This window comes from Scophthalmus maximus, chromosome 7, assembly GCF_022379125.1.
Source record: "Scophthalmus maximus strain ysfricsl-2021 chromosome 7, ASM2237912v1, whole genome shotgun sequence".
NCBI lineage: Eukaryota > Metazoa > Chordata > Actinopteri > Pleuronectiformes > Scophthalmidae > Scophthalmus > Scophthalmus maximus.
Window position 1 is genome coordinate 24,118,770 of NC_061521.1, and position 26,459 is coordinate 24,145,228.

The 26,459-nt window shown below is 43.0% G+C and overlaps 2 protein-coding genes across 5 annotated transcripts; both read left to right on the top strand.

Moving 5' to 3' along the window:
• The first annotated feature begins 932 nt into the window (after positions 1–932).
• On the top strand, positions 933–9,537 carry det1 (DET1 partner of COP1 E3 ubiquitin ligase). Of its 3 annotated transcripts, none has more exons than XM_035643128.2 (9): positions 933–1,220; positions 2,222–2,559; positions 2,638–2,904; positions 2,982–3,194; positions 3,282–3,505; positions 4,543–4,672; positions 5,563–5,753; positions 6,933–7,124; positions 8,636–9,537. In XM_035643128.2, the coding sequence occupies exons 2-9, from the start codon at positions 2,311–2,313 to the stop codon at positions 8,823–8,825; spliced, it is 1,656 nt and encodes a 551-aa protein (XP_035499021.1). In that variant the 5' UTR covers positions 933–1,220; positions 2,222–2,310; the 3' UTR covers positions 8,826–9,537. The 3 variants fall into 3 exon arrangements, with proteins under 3 accessions (XP_035499021.1, XP_035499019.1, XP_035499020.1); XM_035643126.2 differs by having other exon boundaries at positions 934–1,256; XM_035643127.2 differs by having other exon boundaries at positions 934–1,256; positions 2,227–2,559.
• Positions 9,538–15,645: 6,108 nt separating this feature from the next.
• Positions 15,646–26,056, top strand: map1lc3b (microtubule-associated protein 1 light chain 3 beta). Of its 2 annotated transcripts, XM_035642080.2 has the most exons (5): positions 15,646–15,798; positions 17,638–17,751; positions 22,188–22,243; positions 23,313–23,419; positions 24,391–26,056. In XM_035642080.2, exons 2-5 carry the CDS (start codon positions 17,712–17,714, stop codon positions 24,578–24,580), a joined length of 393 nt encoding a protein of 130 aa, XP_035497973.1. In that variant the 5' UTR covers positions 15,646–15,798; positions 17,638–17,711; the 3' UTR covers positions 24,581–26,056. The 2 variants fall into 2 exon arrangements, with proteins under 2 accessions (XP_035497973.1, XP_035497972.1); XM_035642079.2 differs by lacking the exon at positions 15,646–15,798 and having other exon boundaries at positions 17,479–17,751.
• Positions 26,057–26,459: the final 403 nt, after the last annotated feature.

Consider the following 26,459-nt stretch of genomic DNA (forward strand, 5'->3'; position numbering starts at 1 on the left):
GGCTACCTGCCTACCTCTGTTGTGAGTTGCTTTGGACAATAGTGATGGCACTCGCTGAGATTTTGGAAACCGTGTCAAAGATGTACGAAAAAATTTCATCGATCAAGGAAAAAATTGATAGGAGTATGAATAGAAAGAAATAAATCAAGGCATGAATAACGTTGCATATTACTGCACGCATGTGATTGTGCCTTGTCCACTGCCAGTAACTCATTTCCTTCTGGGCCCAGCTGTTCAAAAGAATTGAATCTGGATTTAAATTATCTGGATTTGTCAATCCTATCTTTTGCTATCCAGGATCATGTAATCCAGATTACTGTGATTGTAATGAATATATAGTGATAAAAGAAAGTTTAAATTGAATACATTTTGTTTGATATCGACAGCTATTTTGAGGATAATTTCAGGGGAACAAAATCCTTTGTGTAACTTTACTGTACCAAAAGCCAAATAACTAATTAATCTACTTTATCACTGTAATGGTTATCATTCATGTTCAAAATATGAATAAAAGTAAATATACTACATGACGTAAACGTTTATTTGACCAATTTGAAGGATACATAGCATTTTCTTCCTGAAATCCAGTCTAAATCCACCAGAATAATCCCAATTTTTGTGGATCAGTTATCCCAATCCTTCCAAAGAGTTTTGAACAACGCAAACTGAAGGTTTGATGCGGATTAAATCCAAGATTGGATTTTGTGATCTATTCCAAGTCCATGATCCATTTTCTAACTTTGAACAACCCATTTTCAAGATGTGATCCAATCCATTATCCAAAATCCAGTTGGATAAACCTTCGAACAACTGGGCCCAGATCATGGAGTTTACACGCTGCAGTACCACCTTTCACCTGAGGAGAACGTGGCGGCGCTGTTTTAAAAACGACAGCCTCTGTGCTACACTTCACCGCTCCGCCCCTTCTTCGTCTTCTTCTTCTTCTTCTCTCTCTCTCTTCTTCTTCTTCTTCTACTACATGTTCTTCTTCTTCTGCGTTTCCTCCGCGACCCGCTTAACAACATCGCTGCTGTGCGTCGGGCTGATGTCTGGAGAAACTGTGACACGTCTCAGTTACTGTCGCGGGAATAAGTAGAAGAAATAAGGACGTTTCCGACTCACGTGAGCAACAGACGATCCGGGTGACTGTGTTCCAATCGTGTTGTCGCCGAACACGAACCTGCTGAAGCTGGGAGGGGGAAACAGGAAGCAGCCTCCAGGTGTTTGGGCACAGATGGGCTGTTCAGGAGCAGAGAGTGAGTGTGGGTCAGATCGTGTTGAATGTGTAGTGATGTCACCGAGGACCAGAGTCCTGGTTCTGAACCAGACCCATGTGCCAACTGTCCCAACTGGTAACGTCCCACAACAAAGCAGTGTGTTGGTCTTGTTTACATGTCTCAAACAAAGTGTGTGTGTGTGTGTGTGTATGTGTATGTGTATGTGTGTGTGTGTGTGTGTGTGTGTGTGAATTCACAGGCTGCAGGGGAAGAAAAAAAAATCAGTTTTCATAACTGCGTTGCCTTTAATTAGATTTTTTAATTAATCACATACATATATATATATATATATATATAAATAAATAAATAAATATGAATGTCATTCTGATTTCCAGTTAGCAGAACTCACCTAAAGGTGCCACAGTAGCTTCGTTTGACCAATATATACACGATTATCTAATATAAAAAAATATAACCAGTAATCTCTACATTTTTAGTATTGAATAGAGAAAGAAAATAATTGTTAATGTTTGTCATGAAACGCTCACACATACATCTACTGTACGTGTGGACAGTGTAAAAGAGAATATCTAACTATCTGATTGCTGATCTGATCACTTATTAATGTATCTTTAGTTGTTTCTTTTTTTATGTAAGATAAGACAAGACTCTTCACCAGTTACCGCAGCAACTAGAGAAAGAATAACAAATACACAATAAAAAATAGAATACATACTTACCTTTTTATTTGGTTATTTCTCAATTTTCTGACACTTTTTAAAACTATTCAAAAAGACTATTACCTCTTTACCTCTTGCATGGATATTGAAGCATGAGTGTGTTTTAAACATTCTCATGCTTCATTGATCTTCATTCAGTTGGGTAGTTGATGAAATAGCTCATCAATTTAATCTCATCTTTGGGTTTGACATTTAACATTTGCTCCCAAGCTCAGACAACGAGAATCCTCATCTGTTCCATCCCGTCTCACTCTCCCCTGATAGCGCAGGTACCAGGAAAGTGCTGGTGATGTAGTCCTCTCATCACATCTGACTACCTACCTACCGAGGAAGGTCGTTCTCCGACCGCAGCGATGGACGAGGACACTCCGACCCTGAAGCCCAGGCGCATCCAGAATCAGAACGTGGTCCATCGCCTGGAGAGGCGCCGCATCTGCTCGGGCCGACCGGGGGCCCAGTGGTACCGAGTGCGCTGCTTCCACCAGAACCTGTTCCCCAACTTCACCGTGGTCAACGTGGAGAAGCCGCCGTGCTTCCTGAGGAAGTTCTCGCCCGACGGACGCTGCTTCATCGCTTTCTCCTCCGACCAGACTTCTCTGGAGGTAAGAGGAGAGAAAATGAATAGTTAAAAGATGTAGGAAAGAAACTGTTCCCTATAACTTTAACGTTCCCTCTTCCAGATCTATGAATACCAAGGCTGCCAGGCAGCGCAGGACCTGCTCAGAGGCCAAGAGGGAGAGACTCTCCTCACAGCCAACGACCAGCGATCCCTCAACATCCGTGGCCGGCTGTTCGAGCGCTTCTTCTCCCTGCTCCACGTCACCAATGTGGCATCGAACGGGGAACACCTGAACCGGGAGTGCAGCCTCTTCACCGACGACTGCCGCTACGTCATCGTCGGCTCGGCCGTGTACGTCCCGGAAGAGCCGCCGCCGTACTTCTTTGAGGTAATGACACAGTCAAATTTACAAGGAAGCTGAAGGAAATAAAAACTACAAATTTACCTCTCATTCTGCCCCACCAGGTTTATCGCAACAACGAATCTGTGACTCCGAATCCCCGCTCGCCGCTGGAAGACTACTCCCTCCACATTATCGACCTCCTCACCGGCAGGCTGTGTGACACCAGGTCCTTCAAGTGCGACAAGATCATCCTGTCGCACAACCAGGGCCTCTACCTCTACAGGAACATCCTTGCCGTGCTGTCGGTGCAGCAGCAGACCATACACGTCTTCCAGGTGAGCAGAAAAGTGAATTAAAAAAAAAAGTGATCTGCAGCTGAGGAAGAATCTGGGGTATGACATTTTTGTTTCGCATCCGTTCAGGTGACTCCAGAGGGAACGTTTCTGGACGTGAGGACCATCGGGCGCTTCTGCTACGAGGACGACCTCCTGACTCTGTCGGCGGTCTACACAGAGGCGCAGGCCGAGAGCCAGCCGGGCTTCCCCCGCCTGTACACCGACAAAACCATCAACTCCCTGAAGCACCGGCTGCTGGTCTACCTCTGGCGGAGGGCGGAGCAGGACGGCAGCGCCACCGCCAAGAGGAGGTAAGGCAAGATTTCTCTCCTCCTTTACACCTGTAGTGAATTTTTTCTGGTCCACATTCAGTTGAGTTTGAAAAGTTTTAAGCATTTCCCACCAATTGGTCAGATGTTTCTGGGACGGGAGCAAGACAGTTAATGCAGGAAGAAGGCTCCTCTTCGTCTAAATGAGACCTCGGTTTTTTCTCCCGCAGCTGCTAACACAACAACATGAGCTCCTACAGTTTTGTCTAGTACACCTGGTGGACCCCACGCAGGGTCTTATTGCAGTCGCGAGTTCATTCACTGTGTTCACACCTGCTCAAACCAATCTCACCAAGGGGGGGGGGGGGACAAATCAGAGTGGGATTTAACCCAACTAATAACCCGCAGGTGTAGAAATCCCAGCGACCTGTTTCTGTCAATCCTTCCGATTCATCCATAGACTGTGTATATAAAAATGGGACGTACTCACCGCGTCCGGAAAATGAAGCCAATTCATAAGTGCCTGAAGCCTGTATTCTCTGGAATCGCCAGAAGAGGGCGACTCTACTTCTCACTTGATTAATGACATCAGTAAACATCTTCCTGAGTAATTAATATTTCAATCTCCAGTTTCAAGTCTTCTTCAACACGTGATGTTGAAGAAGTGATGTTCAAAATGTCATTTCCAAATTTTCTTTCACTCCCATGACGAGTCATGTCTTTAGTATGTCACTATTCATTAGATACTTTTCACGATTGAAATGGATTTTCATATGATTTTTATTTTAGAAGTTAAAAAAATTTATAAAGAGATTTTGCCGCTTTGGGTTAAAGAATGACATTTAATTGATTCTCATTTATAGCTGCTGAATAATGTTCTGTTAATGGACAATTTAATCATTTCAGCTCTAAACAAATATGGTAATTCTGTGTTTTGTTTTAGATTATTACATTTATCGTCGATCGCCGGTGGCTGTTCTAGTTCACTTCAATAATGTGCGGATGTTCAGATATTCATACATCATAGTTACTGTATGTTCGTTCACCCGGCTCTTGTTTTTTTTTTTTGGTGTCGTCAGATTCTTCCAGTTCTTTGATCAGCTGCGGAGGCTGCGGATGTGGAAGATGCAGCTGCTGGATGAGCATCACCTCTTCATTAAATACACCAGCGAAGACGTGGTCACACTCCGAGTCACCGACCCCTCGCAGGTGAGGAGCACGCACGCGCACACACACACACACACACACACACACATTCCTCACCCCTTGTCCTCTTTGTTGCTCCCCCCCTCTCTCTCTCTTTCTCTCTCTCGTGTCTTTTTGTTGTTCACGCTGTATAAAGGAAATTCCTCCTTCACGTCTCCAAGGACACGTTGTTTCTCCTCTCGCAGATTCTCCTCCGTCTCTGTGACTACAAATAGATTTAATCACTGCTGCTCATGTTATTTACATGAAATCTGAACTCATCCTTTGCTGATTAGCTATTGGTGAAAACCTGAAATACTAGATAATAGAATAATTTACTCACTTTTCCTGACTGGCCTTGTTCTTTTTTTACTTTCGACCAGGGAGGATTGTTTTATGGTTAGAGAAAAGATGTAGCCTGGCGTAGCCAGACTAATACTCAAATGCGTATTAGTCTGGGCACTCTTGGTTCATTTTTGATTTTCCAAACGGCGTTACTAACGGACGCAGACGAATCACGTGACGTCTGTTGAGCGATGCGGAAAATGACAACAGACTAGAGCAGAGAGGAGACGTCTCTGATGACGATTCCACAATGTCTGTGAACGAGACATTTGAAAATATCGGGTACTTTTAGTCGAATGCTTGTTCATCAGCGGCAGCCATCTTAGTTGTTTACAAAAGCTGCTTCTCTCCGCGTCACGGTATAAACCCCGCCCTTAATCATACGATCTGTTGTGATTGGACCAGCGAGATTTCTGCCGGTGGGAAATCACTTCCCGATGGAGAAGATCCAAACATATTCTGAATTCAAATTTAAACAAGCTCCCAGAATTCGTCTGGGTCCCAGGCTAAGAAAAAGTAATAATGTTTATTCTTTGTTTTCTCTCTCTCTCTCTCTCTCCCCCCCCTAGCCGTCATTCTTCGTCGTGTACAACATGGTGTCCACAGAGGTGCTGGCCGTCTTCGAGAACACATCCGACCAGCTGCTGGAGCTTTTCGAGAACTTCTGCGACCTCTTCAGGAACGCCACGCTGCACAGCCAGGCCGTCCAGTTCCCCTGCTCGGCGTCTTCCAACAACTACGCCCGGCAGGTCCAGAGAAGGTACCCGAGAGCTAAACGTCCTGTAGACAATGTTTCCCTGACAAAAGTTATTTTTATATATATATATATATATATATATTCCAGTTTGACCATACTTTCTGAACGAAAGATAGGAAAAAAATGATGTTGTGCAGCCAAATGTCAGGAAGGATTTAAAGATGGTGGTTTGAAAAGGGGAAGTAGATCAGCAGCGATCCCCTGGAGGAAGAGGAAGGAGTTTCAGGACTTAATCTGGATATAGAAGGTAGACATTAAGACGGTGAGCGCGGCTGGAGGAGAAGCTGTGATTGAATTTTGGTGGTTCGACTCACCGGCGTCGGTGACAAAATCCTCAGTGGAAGGACAAAATAAATGACGGTTTAAATAAGGTAAAGAGCTTCAACTTGGGATTGTTGAGAGTGCGAATCGGTGTTATGAAGGAGGAGAGGAGAAACTGGAAGTTGTGCAGTTATATTTGGTTCGACGAGAGTGCAGCCCAGTTCACAGAAGAGAGAAAGAGACTGGAAATAGTACAGCACAAAACAACGTGAGAGGTGGGGCTGCAACTAACTATTATTTTCCCGATTAATGGATTAGTTGTTTGTTTCATAAAATGGTGAAAATGTCGATCGTTTTTCCCAAAACCCAAGATGATGTTTTGTTTTGTTCACACACCAAAGATATTTAGTTTCACTGTCGCAGAGGAGCAAAGAAACCAGAAAATATTCACATTTAAGAAGCTGAAATCAGAGAATTTAAAAAAAAAAAAATTCATAAAAACTACTTGAACTGGTTAATCTATTATCAGAAGAGTAGGCGATTAATTTAGCAGTCGTTTACTAATTGATTAATCAATTAACTGTTGCAGCTCTTGTGAGAAGACATTTGAAAACATGTGGATGTAGAGTTTAAAGGACTGATGAGTAAAAGGAGAACAGAGGAGGGAAAGTGAGACCAATGAGGACGAGACATAATTTATCCAGGAATGTCTCACAAAGGTTTCTTTTTTAAATAAAACACAAATGTATTTTCAGATATCCAGTGAAATGAAGGTTTTGAGCTAAGAGAAGTAACATGTTACGACCACAGAAACACCTCCAGCCGTTCTCTAATGAGGAAATCCCCCCGTTGCCATTAAATTCTGTCGCGCTGACATACGTCCAACCCCCCCCCCCCGGCCGCCTGTCTCCCGTGCCTCAGATTCAAGGACACCATCGTGAACGCCAAATACGGTGGGCACACGGAGGCGGTGAGGCGGCTGCTCGGCCAGCTGCCCATCAGCGCGCAGTCCTACAGCAGCAGCCCGTACCTCGACCTGTCGCTCTTCAGCTACGACGACAAGTGGGTGTCGGTGATGGAGCGGCCCAAGACCTGCGGGGACCACCCCATCAGGTACGGCCCCCCAGTCCATTCATAATTCTGAATAATAAAATGAAAATGTATGTCAAGGATTCGTCATTCATTCATCAGTGTAATGTATGAAACTACTACTGTAGTCTTTTAACAGCTAGACCAAGGAGGTGATGTTTGTTTGTTTGTTTGTTTGCAGAACTACTCAAAAAGTTATGGACAGAAAAACTTTATCAAAGAACAAAGCTTTATCAAATATAGGTCTGGGCCTTGTCAACCGCTGATTACATTTTGGAGAAGGAAGGATTTTGGGAAGGATTCGAGGGTGAAACTTGACATTTTGAGTCAATTCTTCACAAACACATAACATTTTTAAAAAAAGTAACGAAGAAAAAAGACCTGTAGGTCAAATGGTGATGATGATGCAAGTTTAGAGTGAAGGAGCATATAGGTGGAGGATTGTTCAGCCTCAGCGGAGGTTTGCATTGTTTTTTGTGTACAAGCAGGATTACACCAAAACTACTGAGCTGAGTTCCACCAATCATGGTGAAGGGGCGGGGCCTGACGCTGGGAAGAACCGATGACACATAGTTAATGTGGATCCGGATTAAAGTGGCAGATACAGCATTTTTGTTTTTACTTTGCAATGTAGGTGTATTTAGGGGGCTGATATTTGTGAGTGGGCACAATTTGTTGTGAATCGAAAAAAAAATCTTAATATTTTTTTATACAGGGATGGTCTTTTGTTGTTAAACTGTATCTCTAGTTGACATATAATTTTGTTATAAATGTAAGTTTATTTTGCTTGAGCAGATACGCGTAGTTAAGTATAAAATCTATTTTTCTATTGGTTGTCATGACCACTGTTCAGGACTAGTTTGGAATTTTGACCAGCGCCATCTTAGTTTTTTGGGCGGGGAACCAGACGTAGAGCCGGTTGGTCTGACTGAGAGCTTGTCCTCTGTGCGCCCACCTACGCCCGCAATCGTGCACCGATTCGACGGTCCAGCTGTCAATCACGCTTTTATCGTCAATTTTTAAAATGAAGAAGACTTGAAACAGGCTATTGAACCTTAAACTCCTCTGGGAAATGTTTACTGACATTATAAATCAAGTGAGAAGTCATTTTCATAGACTTCTATAGAAACAACCAGTGGAGTCGCCCCCTGCTGGTGATTCCAGAGAACACAGGCTTCAGACACTGCTGCATTGGCTTCATTTTCCAGCCTCTGTGACTACGTCCATTTTTATATACAGTCTGTGGCCTCTAAGTGTCATTCTAGTTTTGTCGTGTAATAAATTACACCACAGTGTAAAAGTTCCAAGTGAAATGTTTAAGTGAAAGTAAATTAATCGGTAATGAAAGTGATGATCAGTTGCTGCTCCAGTTTGATCTGCAGATGTCTCAGACATCAACACTACTCGCCTGTCAGACGAAATAAAAGAGCAGAAACGCCAATCTGTCACAAATCAGTCGGTACCAACTGAATCCAAGCGACTGGACTTTAGGAGCTTAATGCGATTCCTCGGTCTGTTCCTCTCTCGTCCGCAAGGTTCTACGCTCGGGACTCCGGCCTGCTGAAGTTCAAGATCCAGGCGGGGCTGCTCGGCCGGCCCGTGAATCACGCCGTGCGGCGCCTGGTCGCCTTCACCTTCCACCCCTTCGAGCCCTTCGCCATCTCCGTGCAGCGCACCAACGCAGAGTACGTGGTGAACTTCCACATGCGGCACGTCTGCGCGTGAGCTGCCGGTCGGATTCGAGCGGGAGGACTCGTCGGGCTTCTGTGAGCGACTCCTGGTGACGATACAAACAAACAGGTCGTCCGTCGGGAGGCGCAAAACAGTTTGTTCAGTTAGTCGCCCTCTCCTCCTCCTCCTCCTCCTCCTCCTCCTCCAGAGAAATCAGCAGTCATTCTCCTCCGAATAGAAAACCACGGTTTCCCCCCCCTCCCATCACACAGTGGTCTCTCCACCTCCGCCCCCTCCCCCCCCCCCCCCCCCCCCCCCCCCCCCCCACCTGCAAAGAAGGCAGCAATTCTGCCTTTTTCCTTTCGCCTCCTCTTTCCTCCACTTCCTCCGCAGAACAAAGAGGGGACCTGTGGGGAGGAGAAGCTGGAAATAAGTGTAAATGGAAATGTAGAGCGAGTGATTGATGTGCGACAGAGGAGGGAGCAGTAGGTAGCCAAACCTCTTAGATGAAACCAAAGGTGTGTTTTTTTTTCTTTCTTCTTCTCTCTCTCTCTCTCTCTCTACCAATGCACTGAAAGCTGTGCATTCATATCAGAATTGCTTAATCCAGTTGGTCCACGAGCAGCTGTCTCAACGAACTCGCTTTTTTCCCCCCTTCACATAGATGGGAAAAAGAGGGTCATTTTATATTGTTTTAAACTTGTTTTCTTTTTTTACATTTTACTATTTGTATATATTTTATGCCAATAAAATTATCTAAATTCTGCTCGCCATGTTTGTTTTTGCATGTATATGTATACACATGGGTGTATTTTGTCTTATATTCAGGAAAAAACATTTACTCATATACCGTGTGCAATTGAGTTATATTATAAAGACGATTCAGGTTCTTCCCATCATGCCTTGCCTATTTCGCTATACATTTCTTTAATAGCCGTGTGGACAGTAGCCATGTGCCTTTTATAATGAACGTGAAATGATTTCGGCACAACTTCTTCGCCGCATACGGAGAGCAGACAAGACGCACGGTGTAAGTGTCGTCACATTTAATTTGAATTCTGATCCCTGCAGTCTGTTCTCCTGCGGCGTATAGGATCATAACGGTGCCATTTTATATATCACGTCCATCTGTTTTAACGGACTAAAGCGGCCGAACATCTGTGTGCCTCAAATGTCGTCATTAAAAGACAAAAAAAAAACACCACACACCAACACGTGCGCATGTTAACAGATCTACAAGTAGCCAAATTGACCCGCCCGGACCCCCCGGAGTCCTGACATGAATGCAGAGTTGCTAATACATGAACATGTACGCATGTATAATAAACAGACATAAAGGCAAAAAGAGGCGCACGCCCGGGCAGCTGCCGAGAGGTCACGGTGGTATGGACAGCAGGTGCAGAGGGATTAAGTGTTCTCCTGGCCTCTGGTTACACACCACGGTGGACCTGCGAGGTGTGTGTGTGTGTGTGTGTGTGTGTGTGTGTGTGTGTGTGTGTGTGTGTGTGTGTGTGTGTGTGTGTGTGTGTGTGTGTGTGTGTGTGTGTGTGTGTGTGTGTGTGTGTGTGTGTGTGTGTGTGTGTGTGTGTGTGTGTGTGTGTGTGAGAGAGAGAGAGACACAGACAAACAAACATGGGTTTAAGGCAGAGCGAAGAAGGCATTTACAAATGAAAAGATGATGGCGAGATGAAAGAATTGGACAATTGCTGCGAGATGTGGGGGGGGGGGGGTTGACAAAGCAGGACAAGGTGGAGGTGGAGGTGTGGGGGGGATCGATTTGTATTAAGTAGCCGCTTGGTTTTTGCATTAGCAAAGTAAATGCTATCTGGCAGATCGAGGCTTAAGGAGGCCATAGTATGTCATTATCATTATGGTGTTTGTGTGTGTGTGTGTGTGTGTGCGTTGTTTGTGCAAGCCGGCGTGTGACAACACGCTGGGATAATCAACTAATTACGGGAAGCGCACACCGCGGGCACAGGCAGCCCTACATATAGGAGGACACATTGTCTGCGCTCCTCGTCTCTGCTGCCGGATCAGAAGAAAGGGTTCGAGTGCGGCGGCGAGGGCGAGTCGCTGCGTCCTCTCGTGTGGCCTCAATGTTTCATTTCACAACCCATGCCATTTTTTTTTATTCTGCCAGAAGTTTTCCCGCTTCCTGCAGAAAACGTGAGCCTTGTGGCGCCACTCGATTCTGGACAAAGCGTAACTGTCAAATAATGAGGCAGGTCACTGCGTTTGAAGTCACCGCTGTCGGAGTCGTCAATGCAAACGCAAGCAGATGGATTCGGCGTGAACCGGATGACAGCACTTATCTACAATGACAGATATGCTGTCATGTCTTCCTTATTCCTAAGATTCAACGCAAACCCAGAAGCCTTCTCCGTGACCTTGGTTGCTACGGAAACATAGCCGCTTCTCTGCTTGGTAACCTAGTCTTTTCTAATTGCTGTTGTCTTGGCAACAGCGCAACCAATGTAATCTAGAAAAGGCCACAATCCTAAGTGGGGTTTTTTTTTTTTTTCCTTTTCTGTTGCAGCGCTCAGCTTTTCTCGGAGCAGCCAGTAAACACACACAGACACATTTAGTCATTTTAGGCAACCGATGTCACCGATGTACAAACCAAGAACTGCTGCACACACAGAGGTGTTGGCCTTACGCTTTTGTTGTTGGCAGGGTATGACACTGAAATGTACAGTAGCAGCACACACATGTGATTCACAGTGGTCTCCAAAGGAACATCAGACTATTTTCAAGGGACGTTATTTTGTTAACTTGTGGTCAAAGCATAAAGAAACGGCTGTAACACACACACACACACACACACACACACTCACAGTATATGGAAGGGGCCTGGCTTCATACAGATTTTTGCAAAATCTTATGAAATAAAACATCCACTTGGGGGTCACTTGAAAAGATTGTGGGCTCCCTCGGTTAATTTGAAAATAGCAAAAAGGAACGGTTTGATTGAAGTAATATAAATCCATATGTTGAGTCAAGCGTGACATTGCTGCAATCGAGGGTGATGGTTAGCTAGCCCAACACAGTTAGCTTAAAAAGTAATGGAGGGGGGTCCAAATAAAATCAGCATGGATGGTTGAAAAAGATAGCTGAACGTAGTGGAGTGAAATAGTTAACAGTAATGTTAATAAAGTTACTGATACATAGTTGAAACAGGGAGCTAAAAGCAGGCAACAGTTGTTAAAGTTAGCTAAAGGTAATGGATGAATGGTAATGAAATGGATATGGTTGAAATACTTAGATTAAGTAATTGATATGGTTGAAATAGTTAGATTAAGTAATGGATATGGTTGAAATAGTTAGATTAAGTTATGGATATGGTTGAAATACTTAGGGCGAAGTTATGGATATAGTTGAAATAGTTAGATTAAGTAATGGATATGGTTGAAATAGTTAGATTAAGTAATGGATATGGTTGAAATACTTAGGGCGAAGTTATGGATATAGTTGAAATAGTTAGACTAAGTAATGGATATGGTTGAAATAGTTAGATTAAGTAATGGATATAGTTGAAATAGTTAGATTAAGTAATGGATATGATTGAAATAGTTAGATTAAGTAATGGATATAGTTGAAATAGTTAGATTAAGTAATGGATATGGTTGAAATAGTTAGATTAAGTAATGGATATAGTTGAAATAGTAAGATTAAGTAATGGATATAGTTGAAATAGTTAGATTAAGTACTGGATATAGTTGAAATAGTTAGATTAAGTAATGGATATGGTTGAAATAGTTAGATTAAGTAATGGATATGGTTGAAATACTTAGGGCGAAGTTATGGATATAGTTGAAATAGTTAGACTAAGTAATGGATATGGTTGAAATAGTTAGATTAAGTAATGGATATAGTTGAAATAGTTAGATTAAGTAATGGATATGATTGAAATAGTTAGATTAAGTAATGGATATAGTTGAAATAGTTAGATTAAGTAATGGATATGGTTGAAATAGTTAGATTAAGTAATGGATATAGTTGAAATAGTAAGATTAAGTACTGGATATAGTTGAAATAGTTAGATTAAGTAATGGATATAGTTGAAATAGTTAGATTAAGTACTGGATATAGTTGAAATAGTTAGATTAAGTAATGGATATGGTTGAAATAGTTAGATTAAGTAATGGATATGGTTGAAATAGTTAGATTAAGTAATGGATATGGTTGAAATAGTTAGATTAAGTAATGGATATGGTTGAAATAGTTAGATTAAGTAATGGATATAGTTGAAATAGTTAGATTAAGTAATGGATATAGTTGAAATAGTTAGCTAAAAGTAGTAGATATAGTTGAAATAGTTAGATTAAGTAATGGATATGGTTGAAATAGTTAGATTAAGTAATGGATATAGCTGAAATCGTTAGCTTAGCTAATGGATAAATGGTCGCAATAGTTATCTGAACGCAATGATAAATAAAAAATATACATATTGTTCTGTGAATTTATTGATGTTGTTCAAAAAATAAAAAATATGCAACCCTATCAGGTAATTTTCATAGTCCCTCACTGTCGGTTTCATTACAAAGGAATTAGCCTTTGGGTTGCATATCTATATTGTCTTTGCAAAGGTGCAGAACACAGAATAACAGATAATCATATGGATATAAGGTTGTGGCTGGGGAGAAGAAGAAAAAGGTCAGAAAGGATTTACCCCGGGGGATGAGGAATTTCACTATCTTCTGACATTTAACGAGCACACATAATGTCCACCAGTGAGTGAAGGACGACAGCTTTACCTCTCAGAAGATGGATGTCATGTCTTCTCTCCACGTTGTCCATCATTGCCTTTGTCCTGCTTACTCCCATCTGTTTTGGTGAGTAGACTCACTTTGCGATTGACTCGTGTAGTTATATTGCATATGAAATTTGAAATAAGTAGAGTGGTTTATTTAGAGTCTAGGCATATTACCTTTTAATCCAATCCCAAAGATTTCACCTAGATTATAAGAATAGTTTGGCCATTGTCCCTGTTGGTAGCCAGCAACTATCCATGCAGCATGTTTCAGTGTTTTGCAGCTATTTTGAGATACCTGAGGTAAATAAAGCTTCTAATAATATTACACCTACCTAGTCGTTCCAGAAACACTCAAGATAATCCACCAACCTTACTTTGAACCATTTCTTCTGGGAATATCTCTTCATTATTAGGTAATATTAAGAAACTATGATTAATTCCATCAACACTAATTCCACTTATATTGATATCCGTTCCATCGCATACATTGCAAGTATTTTTGTAATTAGTGTGAACTGCAGGTTATCAATAAGACATAGTGGACTCCTCTTATAGGCACTGATGCATGCACAGTAGAAGCTAACCTCGTACAAGCTGAAAACACACATAGACACACCCAGACCCCCCAGCCTTCACCTTTGCCCCCTTCATATCCCGCAACTGTTATTGTTATCGACCTCTCTGGTATTGTACTTCCCTGTAACATATATAACACCATAGCAGTGTCAACATTTCATATCACACGGATTAGCACTCCAGCCATCTGCACAGCTGACTGAGGCCAGTGCTGCACTTGTGGAGCCTCCTGGTTAGAGCCATGAAATCACATCGCCGCCCCCTAATGAGCCGGGGGAGCAGCGGGGGGCATACTGAGTACTGAGAGGGTTCGGAGACGGCCTAAATATTGACAGCAAATATTTGATTCAAGGGTATAGAAGTGTCCCCCAACTCATAGGTGTGTGTGTGTGTGTGTGTGTGTGTGTGAGAGAGAGTGAGAAAGAATGATCACAGATCATTTCTAATACCCACATCCTGTTGAGACAAAAAGACCCCCCCCCCCGCGCCCTTTGCAGGTTTTGTGTTCATAAGACGTGGTTGTGTCTTCTTTTTTTCTTTTGGGGAAAACATAACAGACATGACCTTTGTATTGTCAGCGTGTCTGCGTCTGCCGTCCACCAGAAGCTTCTCTTGATAGAAGACAATCAAAGGTAAACGAAACAGAGACAAAAATCAAATTCATTTCTACACTGAAACTGTGAAGTAAAGCCAGTGGTTAGGTAGACGCTGGGCAGTGAACCAGACTTTGCCCCCCCCCCCCGCCCCCGCCCCCGCCCCTACAACCCCCCAAAGACCGGCACTGTTGCCTTCAGATACAGACTAACAGCAACAGGTGATCAGAGTTCTCCACCTGCTGGACAAAAATTAGAACTGCATCCCAAAATTGCACTGTACAGTATGTACCATCAACACTGATGCCAGTGAGCAGAGATGACAAGTAATTACGCAAGTATACAGTATTTACCCAAGTGCTGAATGAAATCACAGTTTTAAGGCACTTTTACTTTTAAGTGTTCATTTTGTAACCATCCAAGGTAGACTTACGACGAGGGATGAGATTGTGAAATTATGGTATATGCACCTGTATGTACAATATCAACCTTGTTTTAAGAAAAACACTTTTTATTCGCGATCTCATTGAGAAATACTACATAACCCACAATTCTAAAGTGTAACAACGACGTCTCTGATTGGTTGGAAGTCATTGGTAAGGCATTCGCAATGGTTTATGGGATGAGTAGTTCATTCACTATTAAAATAATAATGAATGTTTTTTTTTTATTACGTATGCTTTTTTTTTCCATTTTCCAATTTCTTTTTTGCTCCGAATAAAATGTTTTTCGAGTCATCTCGTGGTTTTTTGACTTGGATCGAGGCTTTAAACTCTTTATTTTATGAAACGTCAGTGGAGTGAGTGAATCAGAAATTCACTCTTAGAATCGGCCGTTCTAAAAATGGGGCGGTGACCGTCCAGCTCAATAACTGCTGCGCTTTTATTATTTGTCACGTTGCTCTCAGCTCTTTTGTCCCAGTCAGGATCCTGTTGGATGGGGACTCCAGCGATCTGATTGGTCAGTTGGACTGGTGACTTGCTTTGATCTCTTATCTCGACCTTGACTAAAACTCGGAGATAACTTTGATACCCGAGTTCCCGAGCTGGGGTGACCAGAATCTTTCAACATTGCAAAGAGAAGAGGACCGATTCAGTAATGGGAGGTACGTACTTCCTTTTTTTTTAACAGTCCAACAAGTATTCGCTGTTGCGTCGTGCACATGATTTTTATCTGTAATTTATGTACACTTAACTAGATAAAGAGCAATGCTATTAATCGTTCTATCGATAATAAATGGACTATATTCTGCCTGACTGGTTCGATGGTATATGGAAGGTTATGTAAAATATGAGGCTGCTGCGCTCTCAGGGTCACAGCTTTGAGATTAAACTCTTCTGTAATTTTCATTTTATGTTTTGTATATATATCTATATTCAGTGTAAAGTGCCTTTAGATAATGTATGTTGTGATTTGACGCTATACAAATGAAATTGAATTGAATTGAATCAACGCCTGTGTAAATTAGAACATAGAATGGGGGCAACTAATGTTCAATACATATTCATCTGAACAATTTTAACCATTAAAACAAGCGTTAACTATAATTATTGTTTGTCCATTTGTTAATTCTACACTAAACAAAAATGTGTGAGTTGTCAACATGGATTAATATTCCCTTGTTAGTGTTAGACAGGCATTCATTCAATTCAATTCAATTCAATTTCATTTGTATAGCGCCAAGTCACAACATACATTATCTCAAGGCACTTCACACTATAAAAAGATAAATATATCATATATGTTTATTTATATAATAAACATTAGTTTAATGGATGAATAAATTAATTGGAATGTCCACAACAATATGACCATAAATTCAAAAGAAAAATCGAAATTTGAATTTCACAGATATTTATTAAAATCTTTAGCTTGTGAAATTTGTTTTACATCCATTTTTTAAATATATATATATATATATTGTCTATGGTCCAGTCCTTTAAGCCCAAGTGTGTAATTTTAGTAATTTTATGGCGGCATCTGGTGGTTGCTGAGGAATTTTTGTCTATCCTCCCTGAGAAACTTAAAGATGAGTCTTCTCAGGCACCAAGCAAGGTCATCTTATCTATGGCAAGCCGGAACAATCATTGAGCGGCTGAGGTCTCACTCGAGGTGTCATAGTCGCAGGGAGATGATGAAATTTACTCCAAGCTAAATACACTACAGGGACCGGGGATGGGCAGACTGTCACGGGACGCAGAACACTGTGAACCTGTTGATCTCTGTAGCGAACCGGGAGTCTCCTCCATATTGAGCTCTAATAATAAATACTTCTGCTTAAGACATCCACGGTTTCCGTCTTCCTGAATCAGCATCCACTCCATCAATTATTCCATTTTAACTGAGTCTGGCGAACAGAACTCTAAATGATTCCATTTCAGTGGTAAAGTTGCAACCAACTTCAAGATTTAGGAAACTTCCTGAGCAAATCTGAACCGTTTTGTGCAACAGCCGTATTCAACGCGCCGTAGCAAACATGGAGATTCACGCGGAGGTCGGGTCCTCCTCATGTAACTACATTTAACTCATTCAAAGTTGATGACACATATATGAACACATAGCTATGGACGATATATTCAATTTCCTGCTAAGAAGGCCTTCTAAATATTTACACCCTGTAGCTTTAATCTTCTCGCGGTCCCGTCGACTGCTCAGTGGCCGCTGTGGCTGCCACCGGAAGAGCCACCTTCATCTGCCGCCGCAGCCACTGGGGCCGCGTGACGTCATCGGTCAGCTGACGGGTTTGTTTTGCTCGGGATAAAAACACAGAGAGAGAGAGAGAGAGAGAGAGAGAGAGAGAAAGAGAGAGAGGGAGGAAGGAAGCGACGACATCAGAACAACTAGTCATCTGCAGAGCTGCTGCCGCTGTTCGCCTCAAACCTCGGACTTGTTTGTTTTTAATGATTCGTTTCTTTTAAATGTTTTCTCCTCATTTTTTTTAAAGCTTTTCAATTTTAGCGTCAAAGCTCCGCGTTCCACCTCCTGCCCGCCCAGCTGGCCCCCGACTTTTGACGCAGTATGCCCTCGGAAAAAACCTTCAAACAAAGAAGGACGTACGGTAGGTTATGTTTTTAATAATCACACACACACTGCGGATTTATGAATGTGTTTATATTCATATGAGAATTACAGCTGCTTATTGTCAAACTGTGGCGTCTAATGCTAATGGGCAGTTTGATAAACACACAGGAGTCGTGTGTGTGTGTGTGTGTGTGTGTCAACACATCTACAAGACAATATAACATACATGTATTATTCCTATCTGTGCACACACTGGTTTGAATATGGAATATAATAGAATTTGGTCTGCAGGCCTCGGTGTGTGTGTGTGTGTGTGTGTGTGTGTCGACACGCAGGGCAGAGAGGACGGGAGCTGCAGGATTGGGGGATGGGACAGTTTGTTTGTGGAGAGAGAGTTGAATATAAAAGGAGTCGAAGGGAAAGTGGAAGTCGCAGATCTGTGAGCTTTTTGTTTCTTCATGCATGAAGGGAAGGCGACGATTACAGTCGAATGTCTGAACTTCAGTCTGTTAATCCACCTTCATCTTTCTAACAGCATGTCTTCTGTCATTTTTAATGAGCTCGACTGCATATTAATATATTTCCACTACGTTTGATTCGTTGTTGTCTGTAGTGGTTTCGGTGAATGCACCTCGAACAAAACACGGGGGACACGTTGGCTTCTCTGCTTTTGCAAGGAGAGAAAAAAAGAAAAAAGACCTTTTTTCCCCCAGTATGATGAACTTTACACCCACTTCCGCTTTGTCACGTTATTGGTCCAAACTCTGCACGGGGAGCAGCGCACGTGAGGGGGCCAATCAGGACCACGACGGGGTCACGTGGGTCCTGAGTTCCAAGTTGTTGTTGAATATGAGACACTGGGGCGCGAACACACACACACACACACACACACACACACACACACACACACACACTGTTAACAAGCTGTTAAGAGCCGCAACAGTTAATGATTAGTAATCCACTACAAAATTAATCGCCAGCTATTTTGATAACCGACTAATCGGTTCAAGTAGTTTTTATGAAAACAATTAGTCAAAATTCTCAGATTTTAGCTTCTTAAAGCTACAGTGTGTAAATATTTAGAAGAACTTATTCACGGAAAATTCAATATATTGTCCATAACTATGTGTTCATACATGTATAATCAGCTGCAGCAAAGAACCAGTGATTTTTCATCAACTTTGAACGAGTTAAACTAGAACTGCGACTGTCGATCGAGCAATCGATTATGATAATCGATTAATCAGTAGTTTTCATCGGGAAATATTCAAAATTCTCTGATTTCAGATTCTTGAATGTGAATTTATTTCCTGTTTCTTTGCTCCGGTCTGACAGTGAACTGAACATCTTTGGTGTGTGGACAAAACTAAACATCGTGTTGAGGTTTTGGGAAACAAGATCAACATTTCTGACGATTTTATGACATTTCATGGACCAAAAGAATGATCGATTAATCGAGAAAATAATGTACAGATGAATCGATTCTGAAATGAATCATTAGTTGCAGCCCTGAGTTAAATAGAGCAGCATGAGTGTGAGTCTCCATGTTTCTACGTCGTGTTGCACAAAACGGCTCCAAAGTGTCCCCTGTCGGGTGCTCAGTTGGGGCCGGTTTGAAACTTTACCACCAGATGCCGGCAGAAAATTACACGCTTGAAACGTGGATATTTTCTGGTTTCGTTGCTCGTCTGTGACAGTAAACTGAATATCTTTGTGTGTGTGGACCAAACAAAACATCACGTTGGGAGTCTGGAAAACACCATCAACATTTTATGGACCAAACCAAAGATGAATCGATCGTGAAAATGATCGTCAATTGCAGCCCTAAGGCTTTTCATTCATAATCGGAAATGCGTTTTTTTTTATATTTGACGTCTGTGTCACTGACGTTGTGTGAACACGATCTTCTGGGATCACATGTTTTGATCAGGTTTTCACGTTTGAGTGTGTCACCGGTCCCTGTCACCAATCGCCAGGTCCCAAGTTCCGCAAACTGTTTCCTCCTGTGAAGCAGTTCGCGTCCGTTTGTTTGTTCACCATGACTCATCTTAAATCACAATGGAATCGCCGGCGTTGAGTCAGATGATAGTGACTAATTCCCATATTGTGACAGTTATGAAATATATGACGGCGGGAAATCCACGAGCTTTTAGGTCAACTGCTTCCCCCTTTTTTTTTTCTTTTCTTTTTTTCCTCTATTTGGCTCAAAGGCCGTTTGTCTGCCCGGCCTCGGGCCACGAGAGACGACAGATGACACATGAAGAGCGCCTCTGTTCCTCTGCGGCCAACGCGCCCCGGATGTAATGTAATCACGGAACAAGTGTCCTGCGTGTCCTCGCTCAGCGTCGGCACGGTAAATGTCGCAGACAAACATTTGTCCTTTTGGAAGCGGCGTGCTCTTCGCAAAACATACAAGCCTCCATGCGCCAGCGACCGGTCGGTCACCGGTACACGGAGGCTTGTATGTTTTGACCGGCTCCAGCAAATCTGCTGTCTTTTTTTCACTGTTATTACCATTTCCACCATGGTTTGTGTTTTTTCCGCCCAGAGGTTTGTTGACTGATCCCAGGTCGGTTCAAAGTGCAGTGAGCCCCCGGGGCGTTATCTCTTGTTGTTGTTACAAATGGCTCAGAATGGGGTTAATCCTCATGAGGGAGGAGGAGGAGGAGGAGGAGGAGGAGGAGGAGCGCCGCTTTGTCCCGGGTCGCTGGTGGACATGTGAGTCTGACCTGTGGAGGGTGAGCCGATGAGCCGATGAGCCGATGAACATTGTCTTGCTGAGATTTTTTAAAAAACCCCGAAGGGATAGAAAAAATATGCCGGCGCACGGACGGAATGGTGTTAGGGCCCAAGTACAAGAGACCAATGGAAAGAAGTCCACTCCAGTTGGAGGAGCGACTCTAATCCACTTTAATCTGGAAATTTCAAGTCAATTCTTCACGTTTCGACTTTATTCTCGATGTGCAAACAGGAGATGTCAAGTGTTTAAGGAAGTCCGATTTAATTTGACTTTTGGAATGAACGCCATTTCAAACTTTTTCTTAAAAACTGTATATTTTCCTCTTCATATTTATTTTCTGCTTTCTGCCTAATAGGCTTTTAGTTGGTGGAAACGCTTTGTTGCCGTTCTTGCTTCCTCCTTGACATGTTAAGGCCGCGACACATTTCACTTTTCATTCCTGTCCCAATGAAGGTGCGGCGCTCGTCCGCCCGACTGTCTCCAAACCGTTCACACCCTCACGCTCGCTCGTGAGGAAGCCTTGAAGTCGTCAAGTGGACAATTGATTGGATCAGAGATTTTGTAGAATTGTCTGCTAATGGCCGTCGGGGGGGTGGGGGGCTTCTGCTCCCCGGGGGCACAAGTCCCTGGAGATGATGAGACTTCTTCACATTTTTATTCACGTTTAAGTCAACAGGCATGAAACGTGCGAGTCTTGCAACCGTGGCAACAATTTTATTGGAGTACAATACAATACAATTTATCACAGGTGTATCACAGTGGAAGGAAGAAAAACAAGTTGTTTTATGGTCTCGTGCACATGCTGCTGCTTTCGCCACATGTAAAACTTGTAACTTGAGAAAAATGGTATTTAAAATAAAAAAAAAAACACTTTTTAAAAAAAACTGAAACTATTTAGTCTTTGTTCGTGTGCCATCAGTCGCCTGTAGCCGCGGTTACGAAGCGCCAGGAACAGGTTTCCCGCGAAACGAGCGTTTCTTCACTCACATGCTCACGTATGAGAATCCCACGCAAAGAAGTTTATTATTTTTGATGCTCTTTGCACTAGAGAACAATGCTCTGTTTGTTCTGAGTCCCATGTGTCAATACTTTTGAATAGAAACCATCTGATTTGGAGGTTTGAGGCCAGTACCGACATTGGGAAGTAAAAAAAAAAAAAGAGTCTGTTGCTGGTATATCATCTGATGTGTGTGTGTGTGTGTGTGTGTGTGTGTATATATATATATATATATATATATATATATGTATACATATATATATATATATATATATGGAAACAAACATCGGCAGTGATTCCTAAGATGACAATGAACTGTGCCTGAGGCTTTATACTTTACAGGTTAACCACAGACTATATTATAAATAACTTTCAATAATGGGAAAACTCAAATGCAGCCAAATGTGTAGAACTGGCATAAGAAAAATAAACGTTTTGACATAGAATATATACTGTATATACTTTTTCCTGCATTGTTCATTCTGTACGATAAAAGTTTTCATATCGCCAAACGTGAACGCTGGTAAATCGGTCGGGGCTCTACTCCGGAATAAATCTCACGTTTTGCCCAGAAGAACCACAATAATAATAATAATGATAATAGTATTTATTATCTTCAACCCACTGCACATTACTTTTGCACTCTGTATAAACTGTATGTACAGTTTCTTCCTGTATTTTTGCTTCCCTGTGTGATACTGTGCTGCTGTGACAAGTGAATCTCTGCCCCTTGCAGAACAGAGAGTAGAAGATGTGCGACTGATCCGGGAGCAGCACCCCAACAAGATACCTGTGAGTAAAGAAACGAAAAAAACAAAACCACACTCGAAACCTTCCGGCGCACAAAACCACGCACTGCGAACGGGAAATGTCACCGCACATTTCCTGCTCGTTGTCTGCACGCGGGACGCCGCCGGGCCGCGTCTGACACAAGCGCTTGTCTCGGCCGGCGATTCGTTATTTCACCGCTTGAGTTCGCGGCCCTCCCTGGTCCCGTGAGGAAAGGGCCGTGGCGGCAGATGTCCAGCGGCTCCCGTAGCAACCGGCGATACACAAAGCGCAACGCCTCGAGTTTCACCCGACACTTTTTTCATCAGTGGGAGACACAGTATCGTCCATCTGCTGCTTTTTCTTTATGTCTTGTCATTTTTGTTGTTTAAACTGGGAAAGAAAAAAGCTTCATATTGAATGTAAAGCAGTTTCCAGCATGGATATTAAATTAATCAACTGAACAAATGACCGAACTGGGCAGTAAATCGATATAACACCAATATCCTCTATCGGATTCATTGTATGTAATTTAGTTATTATCTGCATATATTTAATTTTAAAAAATCAATTACTTTCCCGGTCTTGGCGTTCACACTGATTTCACGTATTTAAAGATATGATAGACCCCATGGAGGTTTTATTTTTTTAATTTTACCTCTCGTAGCATCGCCCACCGTGACACCACCCATCAGTTTGTGAGATGACATTTTGCATTTTGACTTGCTCCATCTTGTTGGGGTTTGTTTATTTTTTGCAACCACACGTAGGAGCGGGTACTAACATACCGGCTGATGTATGAAATTGGCAGAGATTCCTAAGAGGTGGTTGACAAAAAGAAATGTAAATGTAAAAAAAAATATGTATATAATGTAAATAAATACATGCAATGATAAGTCTATAAACAAAAAATGGTCCCATTGGCAAATATAAATGTTGACACCAACATATTGTGTGTGTGTGTGTGTGTGTGTGTGTGTGTGTGTGTGTGTGTGTGTGTGTGTGTGTGTGTGTGTGTGTGTGTGTGTGTGTGTGTGTGTGTGTGTGTGTGTGTGTGTGTGTGTGTGTGTGTGTGTGTGTGTGTGTGTTGCAGGTGATCATCGAGAGGTACAAAGGAGAGAAACAGCTTCCCATCCTGGACAAGACCAAGTTCCTGGTGCCGGACCACGTCAACATGAGTGAGCTCATCAAGATCATCAGGTAGAGCTCCTCTCCTCCTCTCCTCTCTCCTCCTCTCCTCTCCTCTCCTCTCTCCTCCTCTCCTCCTCCTCCTCTCCTCTCCTCTCCTCCTGTCCTTCATCCTTTCATCAGTGTTCACATCCTCTCTTATCATCTCTTCCTTTCCTCTCCTTTCATTTCTCTTCCGTTGTTTCTCTGACCCTTGCTCCTCTCTGTCTTCTTGTCATCTTCTCTTTCCTCTCCTCTCTCCTCCTCCTCCTCTCCTCTCCTCTCCTCCTGTCCTTCATCCTTTCATCAGTGTTCACATCCTCTCTTATCATCTCTTCCTTTCCTCTCCTTTCATTTCTCTTCCGTTGTTTCTCTGACCCTTGCTCCTCTCTGTCTTCTTGTCATCTTCTCTTTCCTCTCCTCTCTCCTCCTCTCCTCCTCCTCCTCTCCTCTCCTCTCCTCCTGTCCTTCATCCTTTCATCAGTGTTTCACATCCTCTCTTATCATCTCTTCCTTTCCTCTCCTTTCATTTCTCTTCCGTTGTTTCTCTGACCCTTGCTCCTCTCTGTCTTCTTGTCATCTTCTCTTTCCTCTCCTCTCTCCTCCTCCTCCTCTCCTCTCCTCTCTCCTCCTGTCTTTCATCCTTTCATCAGTGTTCACATCCTCTCTTATCATCTCTTCCTTTCCTCTCCTTTCATTTCTCTCCCGTCGTTTCTCTGACCCTTGCTCCTCTGTGTGTTCTTGTCATCTTTTCTTTCCTCTCTGTTGCCTCCTCTCGTTTTCTTTCCCCTCATTTCTTTTCCCGTTCTTTATCTCTTCCTTGCTCCTTTTGTTTTTCCTTCCTTTTCATCTCTGTTGCCTCCTCAACTTCATTTTTTTCTTCCTTTAATCTTTTCTCCTCTCCCCCCGTCTTTTTTGATTTCACCCTCTCCCTCGTCCCATGTCTGCTCCACCTGTTCTCCTCACCTCTCACCGGCGGTGTCGTGTCCTCCCCTCTCCACCAGGAGGCGCCTCCAGCTCAACTCGAACCAGGCCTTCTTCCTGCTGGTGAACGGCCACAGCATGGTGTCGGTGTCGGCCGCCATCGCCGAGGTGTACGAGCGCGAGCGCGACCAAGACGGCTTCCTCTACATGGTGTACGCGTCCCAGGAGACCTTCGGCGCCACCGCCGCCGCCGCCACGACCGCCCAGTGAACCGGCTCACTTCTTCTTCTTCTTCTTCTTCTTCTTCCTCTTCCTCTTCCTCTTCCACCACCTGGCCAGCGATTGGACAATTGTAGTTCGTATCCCCTCGCCGACGGCGGTTATCCTCACTGTTGTGTGTCTCTCCCGGCTGTATATTCACATGTTGATGTATGGCGGGGGGGCAAAAGTCTGACCTTTGACCCCTCCGCATATTTACAGTACATTTGAAGTAGTGATATAACGTAGACGGGGGGAGAAGAGGAGGCCCCCCCCCGACCACTTGTCGAATAGCCAATGAACAAAGCCGACCTTGCTTTTCGGAGGTTTTGTGGAGACCGGCACTAGAGAAGGAGTTTCTGGGTTCACGCTGTTTTAAATGGAGCTTTTTTTATTTTTAAATCGCAGTCTGAGGGGGAAGTTAAAGATTTGTAGTTTTGTTATTTTTTTGCCAGGGGAAAAAAAACCCCTTCATTAATCCAAACATCTCTGTTGTGTGTCTGCTTCTGTGTTTTTAACCCCCCTCCCTCATCCCCCTCACCCCCCACCCCCCCCTCCCTCATCCCTGCCATGTAGCCTGAAGCGTCTTCTTTACTGTAACAACAACACAAACAAAGGAAAAGTTAGGAAGCCGCTTTGCTCTCGAAAACAGATGATTGTTCGCTTGCGAAAAAAATTGAAAGAAAAAATTAATAAATATATAGAAAAAAGTTGCCTTGGTGTACAGATAATATTGACTTGATGGTTTCGGTATTCCGTTGCGAGGGTGTGGCCGAGACACTGCGAGGAGCAACGCTCCGAAAGGGGGAGGAGGATGAGGATGAGGATGATGATGATGATGAGGATGTTGTGTCTGTGAATGCTGACGAGAGGAGGGGGGGGGGGCGTCCTGAAACCGGGGGGGCAGGTGGGACTGTCCCATCTTTCTTTCTGTTTTTTGACCCTTTGACCTACAGAGCTGTCATTGTTGTTCGGTGTCACGTGGCGTCTCTGTCGCTGTGGGAGCTTCCACCCGCCCGGTGGGCTTTTTTAAGGGCTGCGCTCTAACACACGAAAACATTTTGAATATCCAGCTGATTTGCTTCACACGTTCACTATGCTGTTACGCTTCTCCTCCTCCTCGTCCTCCTCCTCATCTTCTCTTTAACAGATCTGAGGCTTGGCTGCGTTTATATATCGCTGCGTTTTCTCTTTTATCATCTTTATTTTGTTTTTTATTTAACGTGATTCTCATTTCATTGTTCGACATTGACTCGACTCTTCGCTGTCTGGTGAAAGCCACTGTGTGTTGCCCCGGTGACGGACGGGTGGAGCCTTGTGCTCCTCTGTGTCACACACACACACACACACACACACACACACACACACACACACACACACACACACACACACACACACACACTGCACAGCCTGCTCTTATGTATTTATGTTGGTATTTTGTAAAGGATGAAAGACAGGAATAAACAATAAAAGACGGGAAAAAAAGAATAATTGAGTTCCTTGTGTTATTCTCACTGTAGATTAGAATCAGTGGCAAAAACAATCCTACACATGATTTTCTAGTTCCTAGAGTAAACACAAAAAGGAAGTGGTCTGAAAACCTAAATTATTAATGTCACAAAAATTAGTCCTTAGGAAGTGAGGAATCAAGATTTCGCATTATTCCCCTGAGAAATTACCTTTTTCTTTTTTTGAATATCACCCTATGTCGCAATGTTGGACAAACATTTGTGAAGATATGACTCGATGTCATGTTTTGCCCTTTATTGCATTATGACGGGAAAACATTTCTGGACCCAGATCCCTCCCAAAATCAACTCACCAGTTACCAATGCCGAGATCTATCTTTGATTTAATTTGAATATTTTCTATTTCATGCAAATCTGTCCAT

What these genes read in the sequence shown, in the direction of transcription:
- det1 (XM_035643128.2), top strand. Translation starts at nt 2,311, where the DNA reads ATGGACGAGGACACTCCGACCCTGAAGCCCAGGCGCATCCAGAATCAG. An exon ending in CCGACCAGACTTCTCTGGAG is followed by an intron (nt 2,560 to 2,637) that starts GTAAGAGGAGAG and finishes TCCCTCTTCCAG; the next exon opens with ATCTATGAATACCAAGGCTG. An exon ending in AGACCATACACGTCTTCCAG is followed by an intron (nt 3,195 to 3,281) that starts GTGAGCAGAAAA and finishes GCATCCGTTCAG; the next exon opens with GTGACTCCAGAGGGAACGTT.
- map1lc3b (XM_035642080.2), top strand. Translation starts at nt 17,712, where the DNA reads ATGCCCTCGGAAAAAACCTTCAAACAAAGAAGGACGTACG. An exon ending in CAAACAAAGAAGGACGTACG is followed by an intron (nt 17,752 to 22,187) that starts GTAGGTTATGTT and finishes TGCCCCTTGCAG; the next exon opens with AACAGAGAGTAGAAGATGTG. An exon ending in GAGCTCATCAAGATCATCAG is followed by an intron (nt 23,420 to 24,390) that starts GTAGAGCTCCTC and finishes CCTCTCCACCAG; the next exon opens with GAGGCGCCTCCAGCTCAACT.